Consider the following 19,014-nt stretch of genomic DNA (forward strand, 5'->3'; position numbering starts at 1 on the left):
CTTTTTCTTGGCCCAAAAGCTAAATTTACAAAGCATACAACATGGTCAAGTGCCCTTTTGCAAGAGTGTGAAATTACTGATCAGTCATCATGTTAAACCAGGTTATAGTACACCAAAATATCACTTGGCGCTCAGAAGGTTCCCCCCACTGGTGTTCAAACTGTTCAAATGTCTGTGAGGACATTCATCAGAGACAGATGTGCGAGTCCCTTCCATACCGTGGTGAACCATGAAGGTGATTTTAATCAGAAGTTGGAGGATGATAAGGAGGCCAGTATGAGGACAATTCTCAGAATTTCCAGGGGTATGAAGCGTCTCCTCATGGTATTTTTACTTGTTTATCACACCTTTTTACAGAAAGTATGGAAGTAGTGTTTAAAACATTTTAAACATCTAAAGCTATCTTTTTTGTATATAAAAGGGTGTGCAACAGAGGTTACTGCAGTTACTGCAGCACCACCGCTTCCCAAAGTTCAGAAAGAAGCTTCAGGGAGATGTTTGCTACGTTGGACTGTAGGACCATCAGAAATGTGTGCAGTAACAAAACAGGCAGCACTGAAAGCAGCTCTAAGTGTTTGTGTTGTTCAATGATTTGTGCACAACAACAAAAATGGGACCTCTCTCATCCATCAGTCACCATGTGGACATTTTTCTGACACACTTTGAAGCTGATGGACGTTTTGTGTCTGCACTAAGTACGTTTTCACAGCTATGGCACCGGCAGGCTTCACTTTCACAGACTAAATAAAAACGGAATAGCTGGATAAACATCTGTCTACCTCTGATTACCAGGTCAACCATTAAAAAAATACAAGAAAATAAATAAATCACAGATCAGAAAGAAGTGTCTAAACTCCACTCACTCACCTGAAGGAACACTCAAGTTGATGATGCTGAGCTTCCATGAGCGTGTTTCTTCCATGAAAATACGACACACATATGTTCCATTATCAGCACTTTTCACATCCTTCAGAATCAAAGACACGTCTCCATCCTTCATCTGTCTGTCCTGCAGATCCACCCGGTTCTTAAAAGATGGATGCTGGTTGGCTGGAAAAAACTGCCCATTCCTGTAAACAAGAAGATATTCTGGCTCCAGGTCAGCTCTGCTCCAATGTACATATTTGATGTTGTTGTTATTTGGAGTTTGACATGTCAGCGTGACGTCCTGTCCAGGCACAGCTGTGATGGTTTTCATCTCTGAAAGGGGAAACAACACAGAGCAGAGAGGTTAAAGGTCAAAGTACAATTATGATCAGAATGATTGACTTTAAATATTTTGTTTATTTCCTTTGACATTTTAGTTTTTTGTCATGTTGGATTTAATGAACCTCTGAACATCCAGCAGGTCACCAGTGACCCACTGAGGGGGAATTTTAGCCACATGCTAAACATGCAAAGTGTCAGAAACTACAAGATGTTAGCATCCACAGAACAACAACATGTGCTGATAATAAGTGAACATAATGTGTGAGAGAAAGCAGCCTCTCATTATAAGACACTGAGTCTCTGCATGCTGCCTTTATGGAGCTACAGCTGTTTGTATACACTGAACAAAAAGCTTTGTAGCTGTATAAGTTATGTGAAGGCTGTGTGCAGGCAGGAAAAGGACCTAAGGTGCAGACAGTCGGAGACAAAAGGTGAACTTCAATACAGCTTTAATGCTGAACTACAAAAAGTAACAAAACTGAGACGCCAAGGTAAACTTATGCAGACAGACCACAGAGGTAGATAAGGTTAGATCACGACACAGACACAGAGAAACACAGGACTTAAATACACAGAGGGAGCAATCTGTGGAATGAGGTAACAATCAGGGTAACAGGAGGGAAACACAGCTGGGGCAAATCAGGCCTAACGAGACAAAGGAAGCAAAACCAGATGCATTTATATGAGACACAGACTTTCAAAGTAAAACAGGAAACATAACACAGAGACATGAACTTGACAAGGCGAGACAGCAACTAGAGAACACAGAGACATAAACCATCAGACAGAACTCTAACAAAGAAACCAAAGACTAGAAATGATAAATAATGTAATAAACTCAAAACCCTGGGTCAACAACCCAGGCATCCTAACAGTATACCAATACTGATGTATAAAATAAACTAAACTGTCTAAATCTTCAAGTGTTACAGAAGAACACACTCAAAATGGAAAATAAATTCAGTTCCAAATAAGTAAATTAGATATTTATCCAAAATAAAATGAAAACATTCCTACAAGTATCCTCAACACAAATTCAAAAACATTTTAAAAAAAGGAGAACATGAAGAAGACTGACATATTCACCCAGCTCCATATATGTTGTAAACTAATCAATCAATTAATACATTTTTAAAAAAGCCAAAAGAAGTGCAGTAATGGCTCGATGATGTGGGGAGTGAGGCTTGCATAAGAACCAGATGTGCAACTTAAAGTATGACAAATATTTTCAGCTGTCATATATACATATTTACATTGTTTGTGCAGTGGGAAAGGGTAAGGTTATCAGGAATACAGGAATTCACCTTAATTACACCAGGGACAGCCATCTGCTGGGACTGGTTGTTGGTGTGAGAAAAAAAGAGAGTACAGAGAAACAGTACAAAAGGCAAACTATAGGAGAGATCTATTTTAATAACTGCTAATAATAAAGGGACCAAGCAGCCTAAGTCTATTACATCACAACTAAGGCATAGTTCAGGATCACCTGCTCCATCTACAGCTACAGTCTGGGAAATAATTATTTCATCCTCAGCTGAATTCCTGTGTTTGCCTTCTTAAAAAATGAGCAGTCTCTGTTTTTATGGTAGTAACATTATAATGGAGAGAGAAAGAAAATCAAGCAGTGTCTGAGCTCACTCACCTGGAGGAACATTCAGGTTGATGATGCTGATTGGTTTCCATGAACGTGTTTCTTCCATGAAAGCACGACACACATATGATCCAGTATCAGCGCTGCTCACATGCTTCAGAATCAAAGACACGTCTCCATCCTTCATCTGTCTGTCCTGCAGATCCACCCGGTTCTTAAAAGATGGATGCTGGTTGTCTGGAAACTGCCCATCCCGATAAACAAGGAAATATTCCGGCTCCAGGTCAGCTCTGCTCCACTGTACAAATTTGTTTGTATTTTTATTTGGAACTCGACATGGCAGAATAACGTCCTGTCCAGATGCAACTGTGATGGTTTTCTGGTCTGAAAGAAGAAACAGCACAGAGAGGTTAAAGGTCAAGTACAACTGTTCACTTTTAAAAATTAATTAGCTTTTAAATAAAAAAAAACCATTAAAAAAATCCCACATTACAAAAGAAAGTATTTATAAAACAATAATTTACACAAACTAACAGTATTAGGGCTTCATTGAGGTGGTCAGCACTGTTACCTGACAACAAGAAGGTTCCTGGTTCTAACTGAGCAGTGAGCTTGGGCCTTTCTGTGCAGAGTGTACATGTTTTCTTTGCAACTGTGCTGGTTTCTTTCTGATGAAAATGGTGATACTGTAGTGGCTGCGGGTGTTACTGTGTACAGTCATTGTTTTCTCCGTATTAGCCATGAGACAGGCTGGTTACCTGTCCCTAATGCTCAGATTCATTTTAAACGTAACAATCAGAAACCAAAGAGTTAACAACAGCATAAAATCTACATCTTAAATTCATACATGATTCATACAGACATGATCTTGGCACTAACATGAAATTAATTCTACTGTAGTTCTTACTGTTAGAGAGAAACACCGACTGATTTATAACAGGTAAACCTCACCTGCAGAGACAAACACGAAGACTCCGACAAACAGCAAAGTTAAGAATATCGACGCAGTTACAGCAGACATGTCTCGCCTTGATGCGACTTTTGTTGTGATTTGGCGCTATATAAATAAAATTGAATTGAATTGAATTGAATGTCCGTGTTCTTGAGTTCCAACGATCAAACTCAAACAACAGAGAACCTGAGTTTAAAAACTTAAATTTATGGTTTAAATAAAGCCAAAGACCACTGACTGTGAGAACAAACTACTCATGTACATACAAAGTCTCTTAAAGACTTTGTGTTAGAGTGACTTTTGGACTGTAGAATCATAAAGTGTTTAATAACTAACCAGGTGAAACCGCAAGTGATTTCTGAGTTTGACAGAGGATGATGGTAAACTGAGTGGTGGGTTCATTTGAGTTGTTATTTGATGATATGACTGGTATTACTGGAACTGACTGACTGCCTGTTTAGGTCTGGACAGATGTCCGTGCTTCATTTCTGGAAAGTTCTGACAAGGAAGTAATGAACTGTGTATCAGTTGGAAGTAGTTGTGTTTAAACAATAAATGTAAATTAAATGTAAATGAGTCTTTGGCCTATAATCTGTCACACATGTCTTTCATAGATAATCTAAAGCGGACATTCGTGTCAAAAAAGGAAAAGCCACAATCAGTTTTTTCTGGCAAAGTGACATTTATATTCCCTTTATTTGTCTGTCTTAAAAGGCGCAGTGACATTAAAAATATATTTTTCAACAAACATAAAATCATAGTTCAGCCTGAAAAGGACGGGATTCATTATAATGTCGTTACATACAGAACCATAAAGTTGTTTTTGAAACAGTTGTTATTTTTTTGTTGTTCATCCCTGGGATTTTTTGAAAGCAACTCACATTATGTTATTTTTATTTATAACATCTTCCTATCTGCTATTGACTACAGTCTATTTACCAATACAAGCAGAGATATATCACACATTGAAAAATAAACAACGACCAAAAAAGCCATCAGAAATGACTTGATGGACAATCACATTTTGACACGACAGCAGGATGGGTGGGCAAAAGAGTGCAAAGACTGCAATGATAAACACGGAGAGGAACACTCAGGTAAATGTAAAAGGAAGAACTTGGACAGCAGCTCTGACAATATTGGAAGTGGGCTAGATAACTGGGAAATGACTAACTTAAGTGCAAGAAAAGAGGCTGAGACATTCTTCTAAAATAAAATAAAAAATGCAAAGTCCGTAAACACAATTAAACTGACTGAAAGACTAAAATTGGGGAAATTAATGCATCATTGCGTAGAGATGTTAATGAGCTCTTGAATTTCAGAGCAAGAGAGCTAAGAGACTGGAGCAAAAAAATGTGCACATATTGTAATTATTAAAGGGAAAATAGACACTAAGGGCATTTTAACGTGCATAAAATTAAGGAAGGATATAGAAGCTTATATGAAGCTTACCATGAATTTGTATCGAGGAAAAATAGTGAGGTCTACTCGGATGTATAAAATAAGAAAAAGGAAAGCAAAAGCCCAGTCAGATCATCTTTGTTCACTTTGATGAAGGGTGCCAGAGGTTGTGATTATTGGCATTATGAGGTATCTGATAAGGGAATGCAGAACAAGGCCACTATGATGTTGTAACGCCCAGTTTTACCAGGAGGTGGCAGCAGACTTTCAATCTATTTTGTGGCCATTTCAAACTTTACAGAGAGGCGTAATAGGAGGACATCTGTGCTGTTTCAGGAGGTAAAGTGAGCCAAGTCCCGTAAGATTATAGTGTATAAGATACCAAAACACTTCAGCTCTCTGCTTTCCAATGAAACTGTGGAGTGATACTCAATGAGTGCTTCAGACAGGTGGGAGTAATAAATAAAATATGCTTTGTAAATAAATAAATATAATACAGTACTGTCAATTGGGACACAATAATCTACTCTTGACAGCCCCACGGTTACACAAACAAAATGTTGAATTTGTAATTATATACAACTAGAAAAAATGACCAAATATTCATGTTTGCTATTACTATTACTATTAAAAACAGTGAAATAACAGAACATTCAGGAGGTTTACATGAAAACCTTTATTGACACCGAAAAGATGAAGAGAAGCAGAGCATGAAGAAGTTGACATCATTCAGCTTATATCTGTATGTAGCTACAAAGCCAGGATTAGACTCTGCTGTAGACACAGACACAGTCCTTCCTGTTGGACTTCTTTGAAGTGCCCTGCCTGGCTGCACAGTTGGGTCACTGTAAAGTAAATTCTCTGCAGACTCTGCAGGTAGTTGGACGCCCACACCAACACTCGCTCTCACTGCAACTACACAAATCTGTACTTTAGATATTTACATCCCGTGAAAATTCAAACGAATCATCTTAGGACAACTTAAATGTCCAACAACCCCACAAAACATGAAAACTGCACCAGAACCACAAAATAATCCACATTAAGGCCAAAGTAACAAGTCTTCTCATCCAAGAAGAGGATATCAGGCCCTTGTAGAGTAAAATTTAGTATTGTGGTCTAGACCAGCGGTCCCCAACCTTTTGTGCGCCACAGACCGGTTTATGCCCGACAATATTTTCACGGACCGGCCTTTAAGGTTCAATTCAATTCAATTCAATTCAATTTATATAGCACCAAATCACAACAAAAGTCGCCTCAAGGCGCTTCATAGATACAGAGAAAAACCCAACAGTCATATGACCCCCTATGAGCAGCACTTTGGTGACAGTGGGAAGGAAAAACTCCCTTTTAACAGGAAGAAACCTCCGGCAGAACCAGGCTCAGGGAGGGGCGGGGCCATCTGCTGCGACCGGCTGGGGTGAGAGAAGGAAGACAGGATAAAGACATGCTGTGGAATAAATGGTGTTGCGGATAAATACAACAAAATAAAACTAGTACCGGTACCGAAAAAAAGAAGATTTATTCATAACGCACGTGAAAAGACTCAGGAAAACCGAGTAAATGATAAAAAACTATAACAAAATAACGCTGAAAACCAATAAAAGTCCTGAAAACCACACATTTCACACCTGAGCCTCAACTCTCGCGGCCCGGTACCAAACAACTCATGGACCGGTACCGGTCCGCGGCCAGTGGTTGGGGACCGCTGGTCTAGACAACCCAAAATGTCATCTGTCATGTTATGTTGTCATGTTAGAACTGAAGCTTTTTGGATGAGAGGTGAAACGTCTTAAAGAAACCTAAAGAAGTCCAGATACTTCTCTTTTCTTACGAAGCTCCTTAGACTATAAACAGTATTCTATTTACTTAGTGACAACTTTGCTTTTAACCTTTAATCAGAAAGCCTTAAGTTGGCTCAGGCTAACATTTAAAGCTTTTACTGTACAGAACTGTCAGTTTCTGTTTGATAATGGGCTGTTGTGGTGAATGAAATAGTTACAAGTCCATGCAGTTTTAAACACCAAATCTGAAATTGCTTTTAAGTCTGAAGAGGCTGTTTGCTGTGTTGATCAGCAGGATGCTCTTTTGAAGGTTGATGCTTTTTTCTGCAGATCAGAAAACCAAGAACGGCAATAAAAACAACAAGCACAGCAGAAACTGACAGACCGACTATCAGCCCAACAGATCCAGATCCAGCCTCCTTCCCTCTGTCTTTGTTGTCTTCATCCTTCTCTTGTCCTCCTGTCTGACCTGCAGGTGAGAAACAGGTGTGAGGTGTCAGCTGTCAGGTAGGTGATGAGTGAAGAACAGAACAGAATCCATGGGCAGGAGGTTAAGTAAAAAATAAAGGTGACGGTTTAGTGAAGATTTACCTGCTGGTGGAATTTTCTGTGCTTTGATTTAAAAAAGGACATCTGACAAAAAACTGCAGCCACAATCTTATTTTTAAAAATGGCAGCAGAGTAAGCGCTCATATTTGTGACGTTACTGTGTCAAACAATGGTGAAGCAGTGTCTGAACTGTACAGACTTACCTGGAGGAACATTCAGGTTAATGATGCTGACGAGTTTCCATGTTCCTATAAAAACACGACACATGTATGTTCCATCATCAGTAGTCGTCACATCCCTCAGGATCAAAGACACGTCTCCATCCTTCATCTGTCTGTCCTGCAGATCCACCCGATTCTTAAAAGATGGATGCTGGTCGTCTGGAACAAACTTCCCATCGTCATAAATCAGGACATTTTCATCTCCCAGGTCAGCTCGGCTCCACTCTACAACTAAGATATTGTTGTTTGCAGCTCGACATGTCAGAGTGACGTCCTGTCCAGACTCAGCTGTGATAATTTTCTGGTCTGAAAGAGGAAACAACACAGAGCAGAGAGGTTAAAGGTCAAAGTACAACTGTTCACTTCTACAACAACCAATCAGATTGAGGACTTTTTTCCAAAATGATATTTATCTGACAGTGACACCTCTCTGAATCAGTAATAAAATAATCAGTATATAACCTGAGCAAAAACTACTTATTTCTCTTTATCTCTTTATCTCACTTTTTTTAACTACTTAGTCTCACTGGAAGAAACAAATACCAAAATCGAACAGAGCGACAAACCACAGTTTTAGCTTATTAAATTCTATTCATGAGTGTGAGGTTGTGAGAAAGTCTCTGACTGCATTCATAGATGTGTCCTTTCAGCTGCTCGCTCTGATCCAACCTTTGGTCTCTAAGAAGAGGCTTCAGGGAGATGTTTGCTACGTTGGACTGTAGGACCATCAGAAATGTGTGCAGTAACAAAACAGGCAGGACAAACACCGGCAGGATTCACTTTCACAGACTCACAACCACCAGCTTCGCCCCTCCCCTCCCCCTCCAGCTGTAGGCTTTAACATTGAGTTTCCCCACACATGTTTACAGACGAGTTAGAGAGCAAGAGAAGAAGAGACGGATTCATAAATGTCTTTGTTTCTGCTCTAACCTTACCCAAACAATGCTGCTCTACAACTCTAGACTACCAGCCACAAAGACAACAGCTGGAGAAACATCTGTCTACCTCTGACATCCACCAGCTCATCCATACAACAAACAAACATCAACAACCAGCAAGCAGCTTCACCTCTGATCACACACACACTCAACTCTACTCACTCACCTGGAGGAACAACAACAGTCAGGTAGATGATGCTGAGCTGCCATAAGCGTGTTTCTCTCATGAAAACATGACACTTGTATGTTCCAGCATCATTAATCGTCACATCCTTCAGAATCAAAGACACGTCTCCATCCTTCATCTGTCTGTCCTGCAGATCCACCCGGTTCTTAAAAGATGGATGCTGGTTGGCTGGATCAAAACGCCCATCCCGGTACAAAAAGACATAATTAGCTCCGTATTCAGCTCTCGTCCACTCTAACACTATGATGTTGTTGTTTGGAGCTCGACATGGGAGACTGACATCCTGTCCAGACTCAGCTGTGATGTTTTTCTGGTCTGAAAGAGGAAACAAAACAGAGGATAGAGGTTAAAGGTCAAAGTACAATTATCCTCAGAAAGATTTCATTTAAACACAATGTTTTTTTCTTTAACATTTGACTGGGAGTATAAAATATTTCAAACGTGGATAGAAATCACCAAACTCTTTGTGTTTGTCCCCCTGGAATCAATCATTTGAAAAATCCCAATTTACAAATTGGTCACCGTATTCCAAAATATCCACCATGTCCAACACAATAAAAACACATACAATCACTGTTTTCTGTGTTTATGTGCTTTCTATCCAACATTCACACTCCCATTAACACATTAGGAGCAACTCTTGTTTTTAGTATCTTGCCCAAAGATACTTTGGCATGGAGGAAAAACCACTAACGTTTAGAAGATAACCTGCTCTACCTTCTGAGCCACAGCCCCAAGTTTACCAAAGGTACTGGTGTGTAGGTATGCTGGAGCCCAAACATTTGTATGTTTGCTACAGAACAGCTGGAAACATCTACACCTATGACAACAAATATATCAGTTTTTGCTCAGAGTGTTTTATTTTATAACTACTAACTAAGCGAAAGAGCCTCATATACTGAAACACACTTTACAGTCGCAGCTTGCCGTTAATTTTAAATTGTTATAATATTCACTGTCAATCATCAACAGTTCAGACACTGTGAGTCTCTGCTGCCTTTATGGAGCTACAGCTGTTTGTATACACTGAACAAAAAGCTTTGTAGCTGCATACTGACTCCTGAAACTACAACACATCACACTGACACACACATTACACTTCTTTGTCTCTGTCACAGCTGGATTACAGCCAACAGACATAAATCCACCCAGACTCGTTTCTCCTTTGCAGACGGACAAACTGAATCAATATGAAAGTAATTATTAGAGAATACACGTGACTGTCAGTGTGGTTTACTTGTTACCAATTCGCCCCCAAACTGTGAGATTTCTAACAGGTAAACCTCACCTGCTGAGACAAACACGAAGACTCCGACAAACATCAAAGTGGAGCAGAGCGACGCAGTTACAAAAACCATTTCCGTATTCCGTACTTCTGTTGATCTGACTGTTAGTTTGTCTGATCCGACACGTAGTTTGGTCTACATGTCTGTTGCTATTTTCTGTGAATTACACAACCTGATTTTAAAATCGGACTCCACGAGATTAAATTTAAGATTTAAATAAAGTTTTACTCGCTCAATCCTGAAATGTCCGACTCGTCTCACAAGTACGGAGCTCTGTTTACGAAAGGTCACGTGATCAGAGTCACTGTTGCTCCGTAACTGGTTAGGTGGTTTATAAGGAAGTGACTCAATATTGGCGGGTTTTGTGCTGTGTTTTGGTGATTTTGTGCGGGAGAAAGCGAAAAAAGTGTGCGACATGATTAGAGACAAGAGAGTCGTTAAATTGTTAAAAAAAAGCATACTGCCAACCTATTATTAGAGGTTGTTGTATTATTATTATTATTATTATTACTACTACTACTTTTTAAAAAATCAATAAGACACAAGCAAAGAGAGAACACAGCATGGCACATGTTTAAACAAAATTATTTATTCATCAAATAGATACAACATTTTTATCCAAAAAATACATGTTGAAAGCCCCACAACGGTATCCTGATGTCTCACAGAAATGCCACATCATATCAAACAGAAGCTGGCAACTCAGCTCTGCAACTCAGCTCTGCAGAGTGGACAATTATAACGAAGCAGTTCATTTCCAGTTTTAGATTCAAGCTGCTTTTTATACTTTTGGCCACCAGATGTCACCAAAGAGGACTGTGTTGAAAAGTTTGGAATGAACCATTTTTCAAATACAATCTTCAGAAAGCTTCATTTGGTCATCACTACTCTTAAGGAAGTTGAAAGTCCACAGGACGTTTTACATCGTATGGGCAGGATGATCATACATGCAATATAACAAAAGTACGTAATGAAAAGCCCACATTATAAAAAAAATTATTGATGAGCATTTTGAGAAGAAAGTCAAAATTTCTCAATTAAAGTCGAAAATGTCTTTTGAGAAAAAAGTTGAAATGTGGAGGTTAGAGTTGTTTTTTAAATGCAACAACTGTCCAGGTTGCTAGATCCTCAGAGTTAGTGAAATCATACTTCAGAATCAGTTTTTAGCAGTGACGACCAAATTAAGCCTCGTGATGCTTGTATTGAATAAAGTTTCATTACTCTAAGTTTTCTTTATTATCAGACTCAAATACCTTCCTGTTATTCTTTCATTTTTAATCAATTTTTTCCTGTATTAAAAGATCATAAGATGGAGGATAAGCTCAGTAGTTTCACTTTCTTTTGTAGACAAGATGGAGGATGAGCTCAGTGGTCTTATTGGTTTCACTTTTAATTTTACACATGATGGAGGAGTGTTTGAAGAGTGCAGTTGTAAAATCAAGAAAATCAAATATAAGCTCTGGTTCACGTCCAGTGTTAGTCACAGCTTTGAGGTGTGTTCGTGATCAGTCTGCTGTAGAATCTTCAAGTTTCTGATGGCTTTCTTACAGACATGCGCGGATCTAGAAAAATTATCTTAGGGATATCAATGGGGTAGTTTCTGTGTGGTTTGGATCACAATCTGTATGTCTGTTGGCCAAAGGTGCAACAGGGTGAAACAGGGCGAATGTGTGATGATGATTTTCAGAGATGAAGAAGCAGGAACAGAGTTCAGAAAAAAAGAGGGAGATTACTTTCAATGATAAAGGCTGCTGATCATGTGATTTTTGATAAAGTTGAAATTTGATCAAGGCTCTGTGTATAATGGACATTTTTCTGGTTTTATTTTGTGGAATTATTTGTTGTTGCTCATGACAAACTTTACATGAAACATTCAAAAGTTACATATGGAAACAAAAACAAAAAAGCATGAAAAAAACAACGTTGATGAAGACCATTACAATACTGATAATACAATAATAAAATGACTTGCTTCAAAGCAACAAATATGTAATACGCTTTGTGATACAGATTTAGAGAAATGAATATCTGACTCTGCAACTATAAAGTTTAAGTTTATTGCCCAGAATACTTTGCAAACTGTAAAATTTGATAAACTGGCTTCACTTAAAAACATCCACAAACTTATTTATTCAGTTAAAAAGTAACATCATCTAAAGGTGAAGAATATAAAGAAGGAAAAGACCACAAAACCCAAAAACATGTCAAAGGAAAAAAGCTCTACCTAATTTTATGTAACAAAATTTTTTTGAGATGTCTTTCAACTGTAGCAGATCAGTGCATCATTCACACTCCGATTATTGATTCCCTATAATTCACAGTATTTGCTTTGTTGTTCAGATTATTTTATACAGTGTTTGTCGTGTCATTTGATTTAGTCAGTGACTCTAATTATTCTGTAACAGCAGATCTCTACCTGAGCAACAGTTTGTGCAGCTCAATCCTCACAGAATAACTTTGATCTTACAAACAGCTGCTGAACATAAAGATGAAACAAATATACTGCACGTGTATATAATATTTTACAAAACTGTAAAATCGTGTACATTGAATTCTTGCACAGTGTAAAAAAGCTGTACTGTAACGCTAATTTAAGTTGATGTTAAGTTTGTAATACTGTTTTAAATGGTGTTAATTAATCCTGTGAAAAATGACACTGTAGATCACAGAGTCGCTGACAGAGAGCTCAGAGAGACAAACTAACATAGTCTGAACAGGTTTGATGAAATGAAAAATTAAGTATTGTGAAACTTTCTCATAACCCTCTCTAATAAATGTAAATACACAGTGTAACGAGTTATCAATCTGCCTACTTATACAGTACATGCTTTCATAAACAACAAATGTGAGGATTATCTGGACGTTTTGGTAAAAGTTGGATCTTGTTTCTAAACCAACTATTTGTGAAGAAGTAAATTTCCTTCTAGTTTCTCATTCGCTGGTGAAATTCAGTTCAACAGGACTGGAGCCGATCCCAGCTGTCACTGAGTGTGAGGTTTAGTACACCAGGACAGGACCAGCAGTAAACATTAATACATAGAGTTAATGTTTGTTGTCTATGAATTCTGATTTTATTGTTTAATGATAACTTAAGGTTAAATAGCAATTCATAATTTATTAATAATGGTTATTACAAAGTGTTACCTGAAAAGTGTTACCTGAAACTAAATTCGGGACATATTTGAACGCCAAAGCTGAATCTCACTTTCTTTCCACATTCTGAAAGTCAACACTAATGGTTTGAAATAGCAGCAGGAGTCTCACAGTTATCTGTACGAAGCCCTGAGACGCCTGAAACAGGCTGATGTCCAACAGAATACTGAGCCTTTTCTATATTTTCTGTAGATCAAGAAAGCAATAACAGCAGCAACAAGAAGCACATCAATACAACAGGTAAATCCTCCTTCTTTGCTCCATTTGTCTTCCCTCCATCTTTGTCGTCTTCATCCTTCTCTTGTCCTCCTGTCTGACCTGCAGGTGAGAAACAGGTGTGAGGTGTCAGCTGTCAGGTAGGTGATGAGTGAAGAACAGAACAGAATCCATTTCCTCTTCAAACTGCTGTCAGACATTATCTACTGCACTCTGATCACATCACTCAGACCAGCTGCTTTCTACAAAGTCTCATCAACAACATCTTTAGAAACAAACATCAACAACCAGGAAGCAGCTTCACCTCTGATCACACACACACTCAACTCTACTCACTCACCTGGAGGAACAACACTGAGGTGGATGATGCTGATGAGATTCAAATGCTTTGTTCCTATCTGGACGACACCACACTCGTATGTTCCAGCATCATTAATCGTCACATTCTTCAGAATCAAAGACACGTCTCCATCCTTCATCTGTCTGTCCTGCAGATCCACTCGGTTCTTAAAAGATGGATGCTGGTTGTCTGGAACAAACTTCCCATCTCGGTACAAAAGCACATATTTATCTCCCTGGTCAGCTCGGCTCCACTCAACAACTATGATCTCCTTTTTTGGAGCTCGACATGTCAGAGTGACGTCCTGTCCAGACTCAGCTGTGATGGATTTTGGTTCTGAAAGAGGAAACAACACAGAGAAGAGAGGTTAAAGGTCAAAGCACAACTGATCACTTCAACAGCAAGCGATCAGTGAGAGAAACTGTAGAAAGTGAGACTGCTGATCTCGCTCAGATCGGTCATCAGTGGTGTTTCAGTCAGTCAGTTGTAAATATAATGCTTATTAATGCATAAAAACAATCATTTTACGGTAGGAAACAACAATAATACAGGCGATCGAAAAGGTTCAGTCAATGCTAATGAAAATGAGTCTAAACGCAACAAAGATTGTGTCATGTTGTGATAATGAATATTAACACTGATGAACACTTGTGGTCCATCCTGAGAATCTCCAAAACACAGAACCTAAAAACATGAACAGGATTGTTGCCAAGAAAAGATGCGAAACATCCAGCTCTGGCAAAATGGTGAATGTTTTGACTTGTTATTATTATAATATTATTATAATATTAGTTAGTATAATATCCTCTGTTATTTATATTTTCATGTTTTTGAAGCATGCTTATATTTTGAAATTGCACAATGTTGACATAAGATTAAAACATTTGAATTTATTTTAAGTTGAAGTTGATTTATTTTGGAATAATATTGCAACCGGTTTGTTTCAATGCATATTTAAGTAATTCTTGAGAAAAGGGACAAGACATGTCTGTCAGATAAAACCCAATTTTGGCATTAAAAATTTGAATACGCAAGTGACTAAAAGACAAACCAAGGCAATGTTTATACAACAAAAGTATGATTTTGCATTCAATAAATGCTCATGCTCTTCAGCAGTCCTGTAAAATTGCTGTGACAGGAACCAGCCCTCTCATTATAAGACACTGTGAGTCTCTGCTGCCTTTATGTAGCTACAGCTGTTTGTATACACTGAACAAAAAGCTTTGTAGCTGTATACAGACTCCTGAAACTACAACACATCTCACTGACACACACATTACACTTCTTTGTCTCTGTCACAGCTGGATTACAGCCACAGATGTTACATCTACACAGTCTATCAGGCCTCTGAATCAAAATAAAACTAACTCTTTGTGAAATATTGTTGACTTGTAATACAGGTTCATTCTCTTTGTCTCAGAAGCAAATATATTTTTGTTTATAATGGTTAAACCTCACCTGCAGAGACAAACACGAAGAAGCCGACAAACAGCAAAGTGGAGCCGAGTGACGCAGTTATAGCAGACATGTCCGTGTTCTCAAGCTCAGCTGAGCGACACTTTAATTGTGAAAAATGTCTGAGACTGTTAGTATTTCCAGTGAATGACCCAAGTATCTCGACTTCATTCGATTCAGGTCTAAATAAAGCTAAATGTTTTGTCTTTTCTGCTACTCAAACTCAACACCTTTGCTTCAATCTCGTTTCAGGAAGTCACATGACATACTTCGGATTGTAGGACGATCATAAATAAGTGCGTCATAACTAAAGCAGTGAAATCCAAAGCAAGTCTGAATGTTTAACAGGTTCAATTCTTGAATGATCAACACAACACACAATGAACAGCACAAACATAACCTCATAATCTCATCATCAATAATCAGCTACACACTAAAGACCATCATCAGCCAAAGCACTTCAAAATGACGTCACTGTATAAAAATGTATATTGTACTATGGAGGAGGCAGCATTTAGCTGTAGCCTCCATAAAACCACAGAGAACTTTGTCCACCTTTGATTGTCTTTAAGTTGTGTTGGAGCCACACAGAGCAAATCTTTGTTCTTTATGGAGAACCAGTGAGTTTGTTTGGACTTTCCTATGAAACATCAGTGCAGGAGTCTCTCAGTACATCTGTTTACAGTGAGGACAAAGAAGCAGCAGAAACACACGCGGAGGAAACATGGAAAAAACGTTTGAATTCTTTACTGAGTAAAAAAAAAAAGGAAGGAAGTACAGCTGCTGAAATTGTTGGAGCCTAAAACTAGAATTAAATTAAAGACATGCTCTACATATAGGTCTAGTCCTGTTATGTCCTGAGATTGAAAAAGCGTTGAAACAGGCACACACCCTATCTTTTATGAGGCTTGTCTGTACATGCTTGGGTTCTTCTCCTTTTCTTCACTGTAAGCAATTTCTTTTCTCTCATTTTAATCAAACCAACATTCCGTAAATGAGTTACTCAATTAACTTCTGTGTGAAATCGTCAAAAAACAAAATGAGGTAAAACGAATCTTAATGCCAATTCAATCATTGTAACCTAATTAACATTAGCAACGCATTGCTCAAATAATAATTTGAACTATACAAACTATACAAACTATACAAACTATATATAATATATATAAACTATACAAACCAGACGGTGTCAGATCACTTACTGTTCTCGGGGTATCAGGACAGTCCTCAGTTTCTTGCTGCTCATCTTGATGAGGAAAGAGCAAGATGAGATCACATTTTTATTCTCTCTCAGTCACTTTTCTGAGTTAGAAGCAGTCCAAAGCTGACATAAGTGTTAAATTAATTCATGTAAAACAGTAAAGTAAAGTAAAAAGAAAAATCCAGAAATAAGTACTGATAGAAATACAAGACACTAACTTCACCAAGTTACTAACTTCAGCTGTGAAAACACCATCTGACACAGAGACAGGGGAGCACAACTATTTTACACCGTCAGACAGACAGGATCAGACATGTTTTGCTATGTTGTTTGATGCAGTGATGAACATGTTGAAACTTGGAGCTAAAATTGACATCGCAAACGTGCTCAGATTTTGAGGAGTATTCATACTGTGTGGCAGGTTGAGGCAACATTCAGTGATGCATAAGATCTGTGTGGTACGCATTTTCACCTTTTTTCACCAATATTGTTGTGTTTAATCAAAAAAGGTGATTGATTGATTGATTAATTAATTAATTAATTAATTAAAAGGTGATTAAGAAAAAAAAACAATGGAGGAAAAACAAAGACAAAGGTTCAGAGAAATACAGCAATTTGCTGTATTTCTCTGAACCTTTGTCTTGGTTTGCACACCAATTATTTCAGGAATAACTTTTATCTATTATTTATTTAACTATTTAACTATTATTATCTCCAGTAGGAGACATCAAGCATACCTTAAAATGCCAACGCCATTTGCAGTTCTTTGAATGTGACTAAATGTATTTAGTCGTTTAAAGAGCATCAGGCCACACAGATGTTTAGTGGGATGTTTACAAGATTTAAGTTTAAGGTTATGGTAGAGTCAGCTTTTCAGAAGCTCCTAAATGTAAAGCAGCATTTTTGTGTTTGCACTTTTGTTATAAAATAACTTGTTGGGACTGATCACAGCTCCAGTGTCTTCTGTCGTAGACTTACAGTGATTCTTGTTTTCAGAACTAAACTCTTTGTGAGATGCACTTCACACACGTACACACACACAGTTCGTTGCAAGATGCCATGTTTATTTTGAGTTTTCATTTGTTGTGACAGTCCGAAGCTCCGGTCTCAGCTGATCCCAGCTTTCCCCTAGTATATATATATATAAAAAAAAAACACACCCAGCACGCCCCTGCGGGCGGTTTATCCTTCAAGCTCGGGTCCTCTACCAGAGGCCTGGGAGCTTGAGGGTCCTTAGCTGTTCCCAGGACTGCGCTCTTCTGGACAGAGATCTCCGATGTTATTTCCGGGATCTGCTGGAGCCACTCGCCTAGCTTGGGAGTCACCGCACCTAGTGCTCCGATTACCACGGGGACCACCGTCACCTTCACCCTCCACATCCTCTCGAGCTCTTCTCTGAGCCCTTGGTATTTCTCCAGCTTCTCGTGTTCCTTCTTCCTGATATTGCTGTCATTCGGAACCGCTACATCGATCACTACGGCCGTCTTCTTCTGTTTGTCTACCACCACTATGTCCGGTTGGTTAGCCACCACCATTTTGTCCGTCTGTATCTGGAAGTCCCACAGGATCTTAGCTCGGTCATTCTCCACCACCCTTGGGGGCATTTCCCATTTTGACCTCGGGACTTCCAGGTTATACTCGGCACAGATGTTCCTGTACACTATGCCGGCCACTTGGTAATGGCGTTCCATGTATGCCTTGCCTGCTAGCATCTTGCACCCTGCTGTTATGTGCTGGATTGTCTCTGGGGCATCTTTACACAGCCTGCACCTGGGGTCTTGCCTGGTGTGATAGACCCCAGCCTCTATGGATCTTGTACTCAGAGCTTGTTCTTGTGCTGCCATGATTAGTGCCTCTGTGCTGTCTTTCAGTCCAGCTTTGTCCAGCCACTGGTAGGATTTCTGGATATCAGCCACCTCCTCTATCTGCCGGTGGTACATACCGTGCAGGGACCTGTCCTTCCATGATGGTTCCTCGTCTCCCTCCTCTTTCTTGGGTTTCTGCTGCCTGAGGTATTCACTGAGCACGCTGTCAGTTGGGGCCATCTTCGTGATGTATTCTTGGATGTTCGTTGTCTCATCCTGGACTGTGGTGCTGACACTCACCAGTCCCCGGCCCCCTTCCTTCCGCTTAGTGTACAGCCTCAGGGTGCTGGACTTGGGGTGAAACCCTCCATGCATGGTAAGGAGCTTTCTTGTCTTTATGTCAGTGGCTTCTATCTCCTCCTTTGGCCAGCCTATTACCTCAGCAGGGTACCTGATCACGGGCAGGGCGTACGTGTTGATGGCCCGGATCTTGTTCTTACCGTTCAACTGACTCCTCAGGACTTGCCTGACCCTCTGCAGGTACTTGGTGGTTGCAGCTTTCCTAGCGGCCTCTTCATGGTTCCCATTCGCCTGCGGGATCCCCAGGTACTTGTAACTGTCCTCTATGTCTGCAATGTTGCCTTCTGGTAGTTCAATCCCCTCAGTTCTGACTACCTTCCCTCTCTTTGTTACCATCCGACTACACTTCTCCAGCCTGAACGACAT

At 39.2% G+C, this 19,014-nt stretch overlaps 2 protein-coding genes across 4 annotated transcripts in view; both read right to left on the bottom strand.

The window, feature by feature from the left end:
* The window catches only part of LOC146521283 (hemicentin-1-like), a 107,226-nt gene extending 96,698 nt beyond the window's left edge, over nucleotides 1-10,528 (bottom strand). Inside the window, exons 1-6 of the mRNA XM_085148897.1 lie at nucleotides 10,121-10,528; nucleotides 8,812-9,147; nucleotides 7,690-8,013; nucleotides 7,196-7,406; nucleotides 2,852-3,234; nucleotides 868-1,200 (exon numbers count right to left, since the gene is read on the bottom strand). Of these exons, the coding sequence (XP_085005023.1) occupies nucleotides 868-1,200; nucleotides 2,852-3,234; nucleotides 7,196-7,406; nucleotides 7,690-8,013; nucleotides 8,812-9,147; nucleotides 10,121-10,190 (1,657 nt within the window). The 5' untranslated portion in view covers nucleotides 10,191-10,528. The remainder of the gene's footprint in view (nucleotides 1-867; nucleotides 1,201-2,851; nucleotides 3,235-7,195; nucleotides 7,407-7,689; nucleotides 8,014-8,811; nucleotides 9,148-10,120) is intronic.
* Nucleotides 10,529-11,859: 1,331 nt separating this feature from the next.
* LOC146521286 (V-set domain-containing T-cell activation inhibitor 1-like) lies at nucleotides 11,860-17,036 on the bottom strand. 3 transcript variants are annotated; one of them, XM_085155349.1, is made up of 3 exons: nucleotides 15,286-16,436; nucleotides 13,828-14,163; nucleotides 11,860-13,559 (listed from the first exon to the last, which is right to left on the bottom strand). In XM_085155349.1, exons 1-3 carry the CDS (start codon nucleotides 15,353-15,355, stop codon nucleotides 13,465-13,467), a joined length of 501 nt encoding a protein of 166 aa, XP_085011475.1. In that variant the 5' UTR covers nucleotides 15,356-16,436; the 3' UTR covers nucleotides 11,860-13,464. The 3 variants fall into 3 exon arrangements, 2 of the variants coding, with proteins under 2 accessions (XP_085011475.1, XP_085011474.1); XM_085155348.1 differs by having other exon boundaries at nucleotides 11,860-13,589; XR_014873360.1 differs by lacking the exons at nucleotides 11,860-13,559; nucleotides 15,286-16,436 and adding an exon at nucleotides 16,485-17,036 and having other exon boundaries at nucleotides 14,034-14,163.
* Between the last annotated feature and the right edge of the window lie 1,978 nt (nucleotides 17,037-19,014).

Source organism: Neolamprologus multifasciatus, chromosome 3, assembly GCF_963576455.1.
Source record: "Neolamprologus multifasciatus chromosome 3, fNeoMul1.2, whole genome shotgun sequence".
Lineage (NCBI taxonomy): Eukaryota > Metazoa > Chordata > Actinopteri > Cichliformes > Cichlidae > Neolamprologus > Neolamprologus multifasciatus.

Excerpts from the sequence above, each read along its gene's own strand:
- LOC146521286 (XM_085155348.1), bottom strand. The coding sequence starts at position 15,355 with ATGTCTGCTATAACTGCGTCACTCGGCTCCACTTTGCTGTTTGTCGGC. Across the intron at positions 14,164-15,285 it reads CTTCGTGTTTGTCTCTGCAG|AACCAAAATCCATCACAGCT; the intron begins GTGAGGTTTAAC and ends TTCCTCTTTCAG. Across the intron at positions 13,590-13,827 it reads CCTCAGTGTTGTTCCTCCAG|GTCAGACAGGAGGACAAGAG; the intron begins GTGAGTGAGTAG and ends TCTCACCTGCAG.